At 33.0% G+C, this 17,254-nt stretch overlaps 2 protein-coding genes and 1 non-coding gene across 3 annotated transcripts; 2 read left to right on the top strand and 1 right to left on the bottom strand.

Moving 5' to 3' along the window:
- Positions 1-3,628: 3,628 nt before the first annotated feature.
- Positions 3,629-4,878, top strand: LOC133698260 (zinc finger protein ZAT5-like). Its single transcript, XM_062121131.1, has one exon. The coding sequence runs from the start codon at positions 3,844-3,846 to the stop codon at positions 4,774-4,776; it is 933 nt and encodes a 310-aa protein (XP_061977115.1). The 5' UTR covers positions 3,629-3,843; the 3' UTR covers positions 4,777-4,878.
- A 7,181-nt stretch (positions 4,879-12,059) lies between these two features.
- Positions 12,060-12,132, top strand: TRNAV-UAC (transfer RNA valine (anticodon UAC)). The gene has a single exon. It is a non-coding gene; the product is annotated as a tRNA-Val (tRNA).
- Positions 12,133-12,716: 584 nt separating this feature from the next.
- LOC133698382 (large ribosomal subunit protein bL9c-like) lies at positions 12,717-16,840 on the bottom strand. The gene is made up of 7 exons (XM_062121282.1): positions 16,544-16,840; positions 16,241-16,368; positions 15,079-15,124; positions 14,901-14,998; positions 14,764-14,811; positions 13,776-13,963; positions 12,717-12,954 (listed from the first exon to the last, which is right to left on the bottom strand). Exons 1-6 carry the CDS (start codon positions 16,697-16,699, stop codon positions 13,843-13,845), a joined length of 597 nt encoding a protein of 198 aa, XP_061977266.1. The 5' UTR covers positions 16,700-16,840; the 3' UTR covers positions 12,717-12,954; positions 13,776-13,842.
- Positions 16,841-17,254: the final 414 nt, after the last annotated feature.

The following is a 17,254-nucleotide window of genomic DNA, read 5'->3' as shown; positions in this document are numbered from 1 at the left end:
GTAATGGAATTTGATGGGTTAACTAAGCCTCGTTAGAAAAACCTAGAAATAACCGATCGAAAGCCTAAAGGTTTTATAAAGCACTAGTGCTTTGTGTCCCTTTCTCTTGGGATACATGCGATTCCATGCTTTTACAAAATTACATCTATGTTTGGTAAAATGGTGTGTCCTTGACTCGGATCAACTTCCAATATTGAATTTAATAACTATGATTAGCAGAGACTTAAATAATATATACTTTATGGCAAGTGTTTTGTTTTACCTCCACTTTTTACCCTTTGGTTACACATGCCGACTCTTCTTTATACGAGCTACAAGAGATCTGAAACGAAATAATTATTAATTAGACTAATGGAAACAATTATTTTCAATTGATGATCAAATAGAAATCCCTTTAAGTTAATTTTAATTTAATATTTAAATTTCAAAATGATATTATTTTAGTCATTTAAAAAAAATTTACATCAACTCACTCGATCAGTAACTTAAACTTTAACTCAGATCAACTTTCAATGTCGGATTTAATTACTATGATTAGAAGAGATTAAAAGAATATATATCCTTCCCCTCCCCTTTTTACCCTATCCTTTCCACATGCCGACTCTTCTTTATTTGAGCCACAAGAGATCTGAAACGAAATAATTATTAATTAGACTAATGGGAACAATTATTTTCAATTGATCAATAGAAAGACACGAGGGAGCGAGATCAACGAGGAAGGTAAATACTTTACTTTCGTAATCCATCAATGAGTACCTAGCTTGAAACAAAAGCAGCACAACAGCAAGAGCATAGCGGCATCCCACCATCTCCTTACGTGCCTCTCACAACTGACTAAACCAAATCAATTTTCTACGCTAAGAATCTTCCCTATCCCTTGCAATGCTGACCCATCTGACATTATTTGATAACAACTAATTGCCTGCGAATTTAAACATTCATGGCTGCCCTCCCATCTCCTCTCCTGTACCCCCTTGTCTCCCCTAAAATAATACATACACTCTGTTGAGTTAGTATAAACTGTTCTAGGTGTTGTTTTTAAGGTGATATCTTCATCAATAATTCATGTGCTGTACTTTAAATCTCGAGTTCACATTGTATCTCAACTATATATTATAACGCTACGACCCTTTCAATTGTTTTATAATCAAGCAATTAAGAGTTTGGTTAATTTGATGCGTGACAGATTTTATGATCATGGGCAATCAAACACTTAGTTGATCCACTTAATCCGTCATCCATTATTGCAAGCAGGAATATGTAACAGCCACCCTAATTAATAAGTGAAAAGATTCTTATAGCACATAGTAGTCACAGGGCCAGCATGATGAAGAGCAAGTTCAATAATTTTGTTGACTTGCATGCATGGTTTTGAGTACATGGCCTCCTCCGATAATTGGGTCCTCTCCATATTTTCCCTTCCCTATAATGGCGCCTCTAATTATTGAGTGAACAAGCTCAATATAGTTTTATGTGTAATCCGCAGCGTATCATTGTTAAGGTGTATGATCTTTATTTGACCTTCACTTTACAGCTAATGGTTTGATGATTGGTGTTCTTTATATATATATATATATAATTTAAACACTGTAATTTCACTGATATAGATTAAGTTACTATCTTTACTTTATTTAAATAAATTAAAAAAAAACAAATTGAAACTTGTAGTTATAAGAAAATAGATTCGGAAAAATATATACTTCACAGCAATGGTGAATCACAATCTTTCCAATAATTAATATTTGGTTTTTTAATGGACGAGAAATATAGTTTTCTGAAGTATTATTAGTTCTAACAAGATTTACTAAAACAAAACTTTTCTTTCAAATTAAATCATGCATGTAAACGTGTCTCAGATCATTGTGGAATGCGTAGTATTTTCATACTCAATAGAAGATCTTAACTGGATGCCAATCATTTCCAAATAACAAGATTAAATCATGAATATCATAGAAAATAAATAAAATGATATATATATATATACACACACTTTTACTAGATACTTGCAATGGCTGCTTCACAAACCATGACGTTAGAGATTCAAATATCTCTAACAAATGCTACCCCACGAGCAAGAATTCCTTGCATCTGTAAGTAAATATGATGTCATGTTGCATCCACTGCATCTAACCACGAAACTGTGGTTTATCTATTTGAGGAGGATCAAATTAACGAGGTCAACGTTAATGATACATGAACCACTGGGTTGTCGAATCCTTTTTTAATTGTCCAAACCAATCCCTCTTCATTTGATTTTACCGTAGATTAAACGAGCATCATCAGGACTACGTCAAATGAATTTGTCATACTAAGTACTTCAATTAAATATTCATAAGAAAAAGAAAAACCATTGATGCCCTGACAGACATGTAGTCGAGCAGCTGATCAAGACTCCAACAAAACATATACCTGTCACATACTTGTAAGGTAAACATACCCTTCCTATGCCAGTAAGGCAACTTGACACATGGTCACTAATAATAATGTCCCTTTCTTTTCTTGCTGGCTTGGGCACTTGGTGCCCCTTACTCCATACCCTATTCCCACAAGCTTCACATGAGAGACAGAATAACTCAAGTTGATGAAGGGAGGGGGAAAAAAGAGAGAGTAATGGGTTTGCTTAAAAGGTAGCCGAATCTCTCAAATATACTCAAACAGTGGTGGCGATGGTACCTTACTTTAGCAAGACATGGAGTCTAATAAGCTAGCTCCCATGCTTTTGACGTGAAATACTGCCCTTTGCTTTTGATGGGTTCGAGTTTATTCGTGACTTCGTTCACATACTGTGAAAGACTGGCCTCTTAATGTCAACACTAACCAACCCTTCTTGAACTCTGCATGCTAACTCTGTCATGTTTTTGCCCTTTCTAATTTCTCTCTAATATCTAACCAAACTCTTACTTAAAATTCCCTTTTCCCTTTTAAAACAGTTCTTGTAATTGCTTAAAGATGCATGTATGTGTGGATCTTTATAAATTATTACATTTAGTATACCTCAATTTTTTAAATAATATTTATGTTTGGTTTCGGAGTTTAATTTGATGATATTTTGATTAATTGATAAATTAATTTTTATTATCTCAGAGATAATAATTTATAAAAAATTAACTATAATTGTTAATTTGTTTAATTAAAATCAAATTTCACATAGGATGCCTTCGTCTAATTAATTCACCTGAAATCATATTAATTTCAAGCCTTCCTAATAAAAGAACAAAAACTTAAAATCTCCCTAGTTTCCAAAAAGATAACAACAAATTAATTTAATAAGCAAATTAAAAACACTTGATCATGTTCATTGTTTTTTTTTCCTTCTTACTTGCATCGTGCAATCAATTTCTAAATCTGTACAGTTTTATTCAATGAATTAAAACTAAGAGCTTATAATTTTAATTGAAGCAATAAAGAAATACATTTATACCGCATGAAAAGTGATAACTTTCCTTGTTAGTAACACTTCGAAGGTTGGAAACGCAAGAAAAGATTTTGGTTCCTTGTGTGTGGGTTGCTGTAGACTAAAATTTGTGGCAACTCTATACAGCTTTGTAAACATCTTTTCTTTCACTACAGTCTCTCTCTCTCTCTCTCTCTCTCTCTATATATATATATATATATATATATACACACACACACACACACCAAGCAACAAATTAACACCATGTTACCCTTCACTATTGTATATATATAACAAACCCCACCTTAACTTCCCTCATTACTCTCTATTTCAGTACTCTTCTCTTTTTGGTTTTTTCTTCTTTCACTCTCTACAAGCCCTTCTTAATTTGTTAGGTCACTTGGGCATATCGCATCTCTCATACTGTATTTCACATAAGGTCTTTGGGGATGGATATTGAAGCTCAAGATGATTTCGTGGGGTCTAATGATCTTACTCAGATCATTAAAGGCAAACGCACCAAGCGCCAAAGGTCATCGTCCCCGTATATGGTGATGACCTCTAGCTCATCAAGTGGTTATGGTGGCGGTGATGGCGGAGGAGAGAGAGGAGTGCTTATAGAGGAGCATGGTTCAATTTCCTCCCCTACAACTTCTAGTGAGGTTTCTGAGAGGACAGAAGAAGAAGAAGATATGGCTAATTGCTTGATTCTACTAGCACAAGGTGACCGTCCAAAGCAAATTCATGAAAACAAAAGCGGTAAAGTGGAGAAATTTAGAGCTCGAAAATCAGACATGTCCACACCAACTATTAACAAGGCAGGTTTCTTTGTATACGAATGCAAAACTTGTAACCGGAGTTTCCCATCATTCCAAGCATTAGGCGGGCACAGAGCCAGTCACAAAAGGCCTAAAGCCACAGCGGAAGAGAAAAAAGGTCTTGTGGTGGCATCAATGGAGGATCTTGGCGTTTGTCAATTGATTAAAAGGAGTAATCTTGATCCTTCTCTTTCTCTCCAAATAGGCCACAACAACAATAACGTCAACAAGGGTTTTCAGGGTAACAAGGCTAAGACTCATGAGTGCTCAATTTGTGGCTCGGAGTTCATGTCTGGCCAAGCTCTTGGCGGTCACATGAGAAGGCACAGGGCTAACACAGGCAACCAGGCGGGCATGATCACTACTGATTCATCCAGTGCTACAGCTGAGTCTAATATTCATGGTGATCATCATCAGATCAAGCCAAAAAATATTTTGGCCTTGGATCTTAATCTACCAGCTCCCGAGGATGATCATCACCTTCGTGAATCCAATTTCCAATTCACGTCAACCCGGCAAGCACTAGTGTTCTCCGCCACAGCCTTGGTGGATTGCCATTACTAGAAAAATACTAAAAAGATCCACAGGGATCAATCATGTGAATTATTTTATTTTTACCATTCCTATATACTTTACTATAATTCATTACTATCCAAATTCTTTCAATTCTTTCCTGTTTAGCTTCAAGTGTTAGCATTAACTAAGTTTAATTTTGAAGAATGAATACTTTGAGTGAGTAAGCGGTTAGTGTTCATGGTTGCCTTTCATTCACGAAAAGTGAGTGATGGGAGGCATCTTTATCCTCTCTCTCTTTTTTTTTTTTCTTTTTGTTTACAATCTTTAAAATAAAATTTTTGGGTTGTTTCCAAGTGGGATAGCTATGTGCAGCACTCAAGAGAGAGAGACATGGATGGACATGGCCACGGTTCGGCATACCACCAGTAGGTCCAGTACCACAACCATAGCTCGTGGATTAGGTTCTCCGAATACGTGCATTTCTTTATAAAAAAAAAGTTGCAATAAAGCAAAAGAAATAAGAGGAATTGTTGGTTGTAGTTTGGTTTTATGATTTTAATTACTCTTTATTGAATGTATAAATTAAAATAAAAGACGTTGAATGGATCACTTACCATAAAACTCAACTATAAAATTTAATATGATATTATATCCTCGAAGAGCTCTAACAACTCGATGAAGATTTCAAAGCCCAAGCCAACTCAATTAGGTAAAAATACAATTAATGCATGTGATCAATCACAAAAGCAACAAACACTCTAATTCTCTAGCTAGGTGGTCATTAATTAATCTTATAGGAGACTATCATGGAATAATTGCAACCTAGAACGGCTACTCGGTGCCAACCATCCCGCCATCACCACTCAAAGACTACCCTATCCAACCAACACTACTTACTTAACATGTTGCCTAATGATAAGGCTCAAAGGAGCCGAGCCACTCGTAAGTAGCTTGAAGCTCCACTCGCTAAGAGCTTGATTCAAACTTATTTGTTAACAAATGATGAGCTTATGCAAGCTTATTTTTAAAGCTCTTTATATAAATAAATCGAATTTGAGCTTAGCTATACTTGGCTCATTAAAGTTTATGAGCAGAGTACTCAATTAGGCTTCTTAAGGTTCATGAGTCGGCTTAAACTTATAAGCAAATTCGTTTAAAAGCTAGTAAAGAAGATTTTATAAACTTGTGAAAATTTAAAAGGATAAATAGTTGATATAAGATTTCATAAAATAAATTAATTTAATATATAATCAAAAACATTCTTTTTATAAATTAATAAATTCATTTTCAACCCTCTTTTAAACTAAAAACACCTAATAAGTATCTTAGAGATTAAGATCAGTTTTTTTGTTGTTAGAATTTAGCCGATTAATAACTTTCTGTTCATTATTGTTTTCTAATGACTTTCTCTTGTCTCTCTCAAACTCAACGACTATAACATGAAAAAAATAAAGTTTTTTTTTATTAAAACATAATAACCTAAAAAAATAAGATTAAAATCATGGGTTAAATTATCACAATCAACAACTTAAGGATCAAATCTTGAATAGCATACCCACTGCAGAACCATGTCGATAAAGAAAAAGAAAATTATGGATTCATGAAAAAGGAAGGAAAGATAATGAAGAGATTGAATGAAATGAGATTGATTAGCACTAGTGGGTTTTGGCCAAGTTTTACTTCAGGTCGACCGGATCTCGGGTTTTTATTTAGATTAGGCTTAGTTAATTTTTTTATCCTATTTTTCCTTTAACCTGGACCAATCAAGATTTTAAATCAACCATTTTAAATAGTGATGAACATACTACAAAATAATAAAAAGCACATGATCAAAGTGTTCGAAAGAGACTTACAACACTATTATCGTATATAGTTATGTTGTATGTTGTGCTACAGTATAATCATGTCGATACTCGAATCCACTATCCTCTTACCGTATATAATTATGTATAATAAGTGTATTTACTTTTTATTTTTATGAACCGTAGTAACTAGGAGAGGTGTTAGTGAATTCTTAGTAATTAACCAATACAACTCATTAATTTCAATGTTTTAGGTGAAGTTGCGAGAAATAAAGTGAAATTATGTTTAGTAAAATACTATTAGAGTTGCAAAACCTGGATGAGTGTTTCTTAGTAATTGACCACCACGACTCATTATTTTGAATATTTTAAGTGAAGTTATTAGAAATAAAGTGAAAATGTTATGTTTAGTAAAAATATTAACAGAGTTGTAAAACCTGTATAGGTCTAATTAACGGGTTGATCTAGGATTTGCCTAACCTAAAATATGAATTGATCCGGTTAACGGTTAAAAAGAATAGAAAAATAAAAAAAACTTGACTTGGTCAATTAAGTATCTAGGTAGGTAATCATCTACGTGGTAATCCAGTAGTAAGAGTTTGAGATCAAGAGGTTTGCTTCCTCTGTAGTCTCAGGTTCGAGCCCTGTGGTTGCTCATATGATGGCCACTGGAAACTTACATGATCGTTAACTTCAGGGCTTATGGAATTAGTCGAGGTGCACACAAACTGACCCGAACACCCATGTTAAACTAAAAAAAAAAATCTAAGTTGGTCCATTGACCATGCCAACTTGACTTAGTCATAACTTTACTCTTAATTCTTTGATTTTTATTAAAATAATTTAATTAAATTAATATTATTTTGATCATAAAAAAAATAAAATAAATCATCCTAGCACCTGACCCGGTCAACCCGATGGGCTTTACAAGAATATTACTGAGAGAATTCGCATGCTTCTGATTGTAGCTGTACACTAGTTTGTTCTTCTTCTTGTTTTTTTTTTTTTTTTTTTTTTGTCAGAAGCTCTTAATTACCCTTATTTTCTCGTAACTAATAAAGTATTTATAATAACTTGAAGTGGTCGCCAAAACATGCATCCACCACCACCACCAGTCCACTACAATTTGATCGCTGGAATAGAGGGTCGACAGCAATATGCTCTCGATGATTATCAAAAAAGAGGGTCCACAGCATTAATGTCTTTTTTGCACATCTTTCTATATGTATTGACTCCTCAATAAATAAATTATTTGACCTCACTTACAAAAAATATAAAAAAAATCCTTTTATATATAAAATGCTTTCGATGCAATATCCAACCATTTTATGGTACAGAATTTTTAATGTTTAATAGATTTTTTCAATTGTTTATAAATGAATGAATATGAATTTTTATTAAATTATATATATTTTTAATTTCAAGATATAAATAATTTTAAATCAAATATGATGATTTATAACATATTTGATTTTTAAAACATACAAACGAACTTTAATTGTTATAAAATTAAAAAGAAAATTATAATTGAATTATCTTTCAATACATTTATTAGTTAGTAGTGAGTACACACACATGTGATAATTAGCAATCTTAAAAGTAATATGACATCAAACTTCACGCTTTTCGAATTTGTATTACGGAATTAAATTAAATTAATTAACTGCCAATGCAGAACTCTACTAATCCATCATTAGTCATATCACTTGACAACACATAGCATTCTGCTGATAATCTTGTAGTAGAATACAGATTCCTTGTGGGAGCTGCAGGCTGCCTCTGACTTGTCCTGTCGGTATTTCCAATGACTAAAACTGGCATTGTCTTGTTAGTCTTCAATAGTAGGAGTATTGATTAGTGCTTAAGAGTAATAAAATAGGCGTTTAATCCACTCATTGAGCAAGCAAATCAGGCTGGATCACACATGATCTTGCCATAATTTATTGAGCAGATGTAGCTAACCAAGCTTGCTCGTATATATACTTTTTCAATAGTGGGTGGGGTCTTTCCTTCTTGGTGAAAAACACAGGACATGTAGTATAGTTAAGAGATTGGGGTTGGCTTTAATTAGATAGGTGGTACGCACTTTGCCGCTAACGGGGTAGAGTTCTCTATAATGTAAAAATCTGATGCTTGGACACCGCAAGCATGTTTTAAAGAAGAAACAAATCCATGTTCATTCAATTATGTAATAGATAAAGCAACGATAATAAAAGAATCGAATCTTAAAAGAAAAGATAATAACAATAACCAAAAGAAAAAGATCATTTGTCAAATAAGAAAAAATCATGAAGTTGAATTCCAAGATAATCTAAAATTATAAAATAAAATTGAAAACAAAATTTAAATGGCAGAATAAAGCGTCTCACATCACTCGAGCTAGCATCAAAAACTCGCAATTCAAATTCTTGAGGTCGAGCAAACACTATAAAAAGCAAATTAAAAAAAATGATAGTTCATCCCCAACAATTCAAATATAGAAGGCTGGAATTGAAAAAAATAAGTCAACAAAAAGAAGTAAAAAGACACCTGCAAACCTGGTTAAGTTCGTCAAACCTTGCAAATATGAACAAGATAACTTAATAGAAGACAAAATAAAAAAAAATGACAAAGCTTAACCCAACTTTGAAGGACAAAACCAAGAAAATATATGGAAAAATATCCTAAAAAATGGTCGAGTTAACCGGTCAAACTTGTTGTTCATGTCATGAGATAGAGATAACCTGATTGAAAGAAAGCTGAAGAAAATCATAAAGCCTGTTTTTCAAAATAAACAACGTTAAATGAAAAAAAATAAGTGAAAAAAATGATGTAAAATCATGTTAACTTTTCAAACTCATGATCTAAGTCACTGAACTAGAAGCATCTCAGTTGAAAAAAACTACGAAGCCTAACTTTTAACAAATCAAATGTTAAAAGATAAAATTAAAAAGGAAAACTCAATTATACAGAAGGATTAAAAAATAGCAATTAAGAGAATGAAGATCAAATGTGAAATAAGAAATAAATGGGAGGAAAAATTAAAACTTTGAATTTAAAGGATAAATTGAAAAGAAAAATTAAATTCATAGAAGAATAAAAATAAAAAAATAGGGATCAAATTTGAAAAAATAATAATCACAATTATGTATCCAAAGATGAAATTGAAATTTGATAAAAGGGTTAAGAGCAAAAATTAAAAATCAAAACAACGATAATCAAAGTTGAAATAACAGTAAATGAAAAGACAACTCTAAAATTTGAAGCAGTCAGTGCGAAATTCAAGTTAAAGAGAGGAAAAAAAAAATTTTATCATCGCCTAAACCACTACACACATTGATGCCCTTGAAAAAAGGTGTTGTGGTGCTTCCAATATCTTCGCAAAAATTAGTGTTTGGCCACCAGATTACATTTTATGCACCACATGAAATGTGCGAATATTTCCAGTTTTTTTATTATATTTAATATTTATTAAAATATAAAATTGTGCCTCAATTAAATATTTTATAATAAAAAAACAAGATGAAAATAAAAAAAAATATTAAAAAAATTTCAAGATGCTCGTTAAAGAAATTTCGTATGATCATGGTGGTTTTTTTTTTTTTTTGTAATGTAACGCAATGATATGGTGGTTGTACAACGCCAAGCACGTGTCTTCACACGTCACACCACAAAATATGTAAGGCTACTCTTGTTATACAAATTATACATGGCTCTTCTTGTTACACGTGCAAAGAAATGTCTGGCTAATTACTTGAAAATAAAATAGTTTACTTGAACTATATTTCTTCTACTTGCTTGCTGCTTCTCTGAGGAAGAGGCGAAAAGCAAATTCTAACGGCACAAAAAAAGGGAGGAAATAGAAGAAAATAAAAGAAAAGTAGCCTGGCGTGCCCCACCCCACTCCTCAAATGTTGCCAGGATACACGTGTCTTTGCCAGCACAGCATAACCAAGATGCTACATATGTGGCTGTGTTTAATCTATGCGTGAAAAAACAACTTCTTCTCATTATCAGAAAGGAACTTCCGTTTTGGTTCTCAATTACGGTTTGATGTTATTTGCAAATGAAGTTCCGTTCTATATATATATATTTCCCGTGATTTTCCGCAGGCTACGAAATTTTTTAAAATTTAAAAAGGTAATAGGTTAAAAAAATCAAAATTTTAATTCATTAGTTCAATGACAATTTAAATAATAAAAAAATAAAAAAAAATCATATATAAGTCTATTTGAAATTATATGAGATATATTCGTCATTCTGAGTGGAATGAAACGAAATTGATAATCTTGCTTTTATTTAGTAATTATAGCCTTATGATTACGGTTATGGATTTAGAAGGTTAGCTTTAGTTGACTTTGATTTTTTTTTATATTCTTTTTTAAAATTGATTTTTTTTTTCAATTTCATCCTTCAATATTCAATAGTCGAGATTAGACTTCGTAATTTTGTTTTGTTTTTTTTTTTCTAGGACATTATCTCAGCCATATATTTTGGGTTATGTGTTTAATGGGATGACACGGGTCAAGTTTTTTTTTTTTTTAATTTCATCCTTTAACACTTGATTGACTTGAGGTTGAGTTTTAAATATATTTTTTTTATTTTGTATTATATGAGATTATCTTGTTCTCATAATCTGGATTGTTTATTTGATGATTTAACCCAATTCTTTTCTTTTTTTTATTTTTTTAATTCATCATCAATCATGTAAATATACATAATAACATTTTATTGATCATTCATAACAAAAATTATCATAATATGCAACAGAACAATAAAATAAAATCCCTCATTAAAATATAGGTTTAAATAAAAAACCATGAGTTCCTAAACATATAAGCAATTCTCTAACTATAAACCTGAAAAATCAAATGATCTTAGAACTCCATAATTTTCACATTCAAATAAATATTTGAAGAAAGCATATCTTGAACCATAGCAATCTCTTTTGAGAAAGTGGAATCTTGAATTAATTTGATAAGAAAAAAGCATACACTAATGAGGTAAAGAGAGGACAAGTTTTATAAATAGACTCTTTATATTACATATTCATCAAGTGTGCAGTTATTAACTACCAATAAGGTTTTAGCATTAATAATTACTAAACCATTTAATAAATAATTATCTCATTCATGTGGATCACATCTTACACCTTCCTTAAAGAGGTCTATGAATAAGATTTCTCATCCATTGAATTCAATCTAATTCCAATAAAACAAAATGGGGAGGAGTATTGAAATTGACGTGATGGAGATAGTGTTTGATTATTGAATCAAAGGATAAAAACAAAGATAAATACGACAATAAAACATATTCCCTTATTCTTTATATTTTAGAATAATAAAAATTTATTTTAAATTTTTATATCTTTGTTTTTATTCTCCCAACCAAATATACTTCTATTATTTTTATATTTGTCTCTTTATCAATGATTAACCATAACCATATGCGACCATAGGAGGTGCCTATCCATGGGCCCATAATGAAACGCCCACAGTCCTTTACAAGACTTTTGTTTTGGTTAATTATACCTCAAATATGATCATCCATGTTGCTGTGGTGTAGTGGTTATCACGTTAGTCTTACACACTAAAGGTCCCCAGTTCGATCCTGGGCAGCAACATTTACTCTACAATTATTATATATATTAATCTTTTTGAAGTTAAATTTTTCTCCCTCCCTTGTTTTTGATCATGGATTTATAGGGTATTGGGTAACTTTAGTTACAATATTTCAGGTTTTAATTGTAAGCACCAAGCACATTGCATTTCATCTCATTAAAAAGAGAAATCTTTTTTTTTTTCCCATAGAAAAAGAACTCCATCATTTTGCTTTTGTTCCTTCCATTCAATTCCGTTGTCTTTGAATAATTCTAGAAAACGACACAGAAATTGCAAGCTATGCTTACCAAAGCCATAAATACCAAAACCAAATTAGCGAACACTATTAAATCTGCATGCATCTCACCTGAATACAAGCCTGGGAAAAGCAGGGCTTGATCAACAACACAAGAGCAAGTGATTAAGATGCATGTCCAAGTAGAATCCTTCATGCAAGGAGCACACACAGCTTATGCAACATCCGCCCATATATATATGCACACATATCATACATGTATGATAGTGCATTTCTCAAAAACAGAACTTGTATCAAATTGCATGGTGTACAACTGCACACATAAGATCCCCATGCATCGGCGCACAAGGATGGAGAAACTAATCCCTTGAAATAAAAGAAAAGCATTCCAATAGTATGAACTTGAAATTCCCAGAATGGTAATGTTAAAGTGAAAAGATTTAAAATTAGAGAACTTCCCAAGAGAAAGCTACACGTGAAAAAAGAGAAAGAATGAACAGGAAACAACAAAAGCATGGCTGCAACGTGAAATGAGAACTATACATCTCTACTTTCCAGACAAATTACTAATTTGCACTTTCCAAAGCTCCTGCGATAAAAAAATTTAGCAAATTCATTAATTTCATAGACAGACAGAACATATATATAAATTGTCGAAAGCCTCAACAAATGATATCCAATGGTTTCTTTTTTAACCATCCTGTGGTAGTATAGAATAAGTCAATTGAACTTAAGGAGAGTTGAATCTTGGTATCCTATTTTATAAAGCTCCGTGTCAGTAATTAGGAAAAAATATATGTCAGGTTATCCTCAAATATTTGTTATGTGAGTATTTTACGAAGCAATTCTGCATCCTGGTCACTGAATCTGAATGGCAAAGAATTTTTTCCCCCCTAGAATTGTTGAGTAGTCTTGATCAGGCTAAATAAGTTTGAAACTCTAAAGGCGACATAAAGACAGCCTGGCACATTACAATATGTGAGGATCCGGGCTGCTATTTTTTTTTCAACTACTTTTGTCTTACATTTTGGTAATACCTATCTTTTTTCTTCTTGGGCTGCTGAACAATAGAACTGTTATTTATCTAATGACTTGTTTTTCAAAATTACATCTACAAAAAGTAAAATGAAATATAGAACAACCGAATTCCTCATCTAAGGTCGAAATTTAAAAGCCTGAATATCTTTTATTTGACATGTGAGCTCGAGTTGAATCCTAAGAGGCATGAGATTGAATCGCAAGGGAATCAACAAGTTCACTATACACTTAATAAGAAATTGTGGAATTTAGACACCAAATATTGTTAGGTATTCAGATTGCAGGGATCCATAGCAAGGAGGCTTAAAGATATGATTACGAAACTATTTCCTCTATTCGAATGATTTTAACAAGGAGATGATGCTCACATACCTTACTGATGCTAGTTGTTCACATGTATAGTCCCCATTCAAAGAGTGGCTCCAAAAGTTGCTTGCCCTTAGTTAGCATAGACATTCAACCTCACTTGAGCAGTAACTTCTGGGTGAAGCTTAAGTTCAGCAATGTATTCTCCTGTTTCCCTGATATCTGGAAGAGAAACAATCCGCTTGTCCACATCCCTACGGATCAATGAAGAAATCAATAAGCAAAAAACAGGGGCATGGAAGGGAAAGACGAGTATGTGTATACGTGTATGTATGTGCATGCCATCCCACCGATAAAGACACCTTCATGTGCACATATGCCTGGTGCGAACTGAACTGTCATTGGGTTAAGAACACTCTATTTGTATCTTGATAGCTAAAATATTGGCAAAATACTACCAGAGGATTAAAAAAGATACAGATTGCATGCATAACATGAAAAAAATACATCCCATATCTTACACCTCAATACTATTTTGAGCTCATATGGTGTATATTTGAAAGTTCCAATGGAATGGCCAGCAAATTGAAAGTGACCAATAAAGGTATTGAAGGACTGTCTTTCTGGATTACATTTCAAAGTGTTATTTCCTCTAACCCTTGGTTTCAGGACATCATAATTCTTAATAATATCTTCTCTCATAATGGAATCAAACTGAGCATAGTGTGGACTTGTTCACATGTTTGCATTTTCTAAAAGGAGACAAACATTTAGAATTCAACACTTGAAATAACATGTAAGACGTTGCTTTTTTTGGCTGAAAGAAGGGCAGTGGCTGTAGTGTCCTCAATTACAAAATAGCACATATAATTATAATCATTATTCTAAGGTTCATGAAAAATTTGCATCACTGCAGAACCTATCTTAAGAATTTGACAAAAGAAATGCATATGTTTCCTGAGTTACTAATAAGTTTCCAGGCTCAATTTACAATGTTCATGATAGTGGCAAGTGTCTGCATGGTGTTAAATCTGCATAGAGTGGAAAACAGTACCTCTGAATCTGTGCCTTGATTATATCAACAAGATCTTGAGCAGTTACACTGCCAAAATACATTCATTTAGACACCATATGCAGAAAATGAACCATGCATAACATAAGAAACAAAAGGTTGCTCTGGATTCAACTCACGTCCCAAATATCTGTCTTCCCTTTCCCCCTTTGCGCTTGACCTTGAATGCTCCAACAGTTTCAAATATGAGTGCCAGCTGCTGTGCCTCTTCTTTTACCTGCAGAATGATAGCAATTAAAAGAAAAGGCACACAAGATAGACAATTAATAGTGACAGATATGTGCAGCATTTCATTACCCGTTTTTTCTCAGCCTCAATTCTTTCCTCTTCCATCCGCATTTCCCTGGAAATCAAGAGAGTGCAATCAAATTAATATTGGATCAGGAAATAAATAGTCTTAAAACATACAAAATTTAACATATATACTTGTCATCAGGAAATTTCAATAAACATAAACTTCATGCAAAACTTGAATTCTTATGATGTGCAAGCTGAATCTAAAGCTCTTGCATATAGGCTCAATCTGTAGATTCATCTCCATGGGTAATACTTTTGAACCTCTCAACTACAAACGTTTCCAGAAGGCTCCAATTAAACTTCCAAGGTAATTTACTAGTGGATGCAATCAAAAAAGAAAAAAGATCCAAGCATGACAATGATGCTCATCCACAATGCCTGCTGAATACCCATCGATGCTGACAGGGAAATAAATCACTATTCCTCTAAGAAGTGTTATGAGAAGGGTTAAAAGAAACTAAGTACACTTCATTTGTGGGAATGATCATGGTTTTTTTTTTTTCCCTGTTTCTCTCCAAAAATGAACATGGAAGAAGATAAAAGGAACCACAAAGCTCAGCTTAACTATACTTCGATCCCCATTAACTGAAGTCACCTACATTGGTCTTCCTCCTCCACCAACTGAATTACGAAAATCACAAATTCTAATGATTTCTCAAAAGTCCACTCAAGTTATAGTTTCCATAGTTGTGTTGTGTGTATGTTTTACCATCCACAGTTGTCACGAGAAGGAGCATCAGTTGGACAAAGTTTGTCATGCAAGATAATGGATGTTTAGTAGTTAAAGAGATGCTTGTTAAGTCACCGGAGGCTTTTTGCTATCAGATCATCGATATGGGGAGTCAGGTTAGCCAAAAACAATGTCTCCCTGTCAGGTATAGATGAATGAGTATTACAATGAATTATTATAAATTCCATATTTTGAGTAGCACCATCTCATTTTCAGAGGGATATTCCAGCTTAAACATCTGCACAGGCCACCTACTGCATAGCATGTTCATGGGTTGAATACTATATTTAAGCCACCAATATCTCATTCGAATTGAGAAAATGTTATTTTCTCCAACAAATGGATGATAAGTTTCTCTCAAGGCACTAATATAATCAACACAAAAATTAAGACATAAGAAAATCAATGTATATTGGTCAAATTAAACCTTACTTGAGTAAACCAGGAGTGACAATCTGAGCCTTGCCTGTAGGCAGCAGAAAATTCCTGTAAAAGCCAGCCTTGACATCAACTAGTTGCCCTTTCTTTCCCAAATCTGTCACATCCTCTTTCAATATTATCTAACACAACAACAATAACAGCAATGCACAAAACCCCATTAAAAGACTAAAACCAACGAGACTCTCTCTTTGGTAGCCATAAAAAACAAACCAAGATTGAATCTTTCTTTCAAGAAAACACAGTGTGAGAGAACATTACAAGAACCCAATTCAGATTGTGTAATTTGATTGTTACCTTTCTTGTCTTTTTGGCTTTCTTCTGAGCTAAAACCAACATAGGTATTCTTTTGTCTGGGAACTTGGAGATTTCATTTGTGGGTCCGACAAAACCGTGAAGCCAAGAAGGAGAAGTGCATGAAAGACTTGTTGCCGCTGTAAATGGTGATGCCATTTTCCGACACAAAAAACCGGCTGTGCTCTTCGTTTCCCTGGTCTTATCCGTTGGGCTCTCGTGCTCAGCTCGTGTACTGTTTTGACACAAAAGAACCTCCTCTCCAAGTTTGTGCCTTTTTTTGGCTGTTTTAGTCCTCTTTGTGTGGATATAAACTACAATGCTACGGATTCCTTCTCCGAATTGCGTTGATGCCCTTGTTTCGTTTTTGTACCGTTCATTCCTCTTGACATTTTTTCAAATTGATCCCTATATATAATTTAGGTTCAAATTGGTCCTTATTTATAATTTTGCGAGAAGTCAAATCATTATAAGGGTAAACTATTTTTTTTTTTAATTTTAAGATTCAATAATCTTCTCACACGCACACGCACACGCACATTCCAAATAAATTAGAATTATATTTTAATAATATAGTTTTGCGTGTGGTCGAATAAATGAAAATCTTATAATTCTAGTGAAGCATGACTTCGGCAAAGCAACTGCTACGAGCAGTCTAGTTATTCGTTGACTTAATTATTATTATTATTATTATGACATGTTTTAATTAGGCAA

Source organism: Populus nigra, chromosome 7 (assembly GCF_951802175.1).
Source record: "Populus nigra chromosome 7, ddPopNigr1.1, whole genome shotgun sequence".
In the NCBI taxonomy this organism is placed as follows: domain Eukaryota; kingdom Viridiplantae; phylum Streptophyta; class Magnoliopsida; order Malpighiales; family Salicaceae; genus Populus; species Populus nigra.
This window is presented reverse-complemented; position numbering and strand designations above follow the sequence as displayed.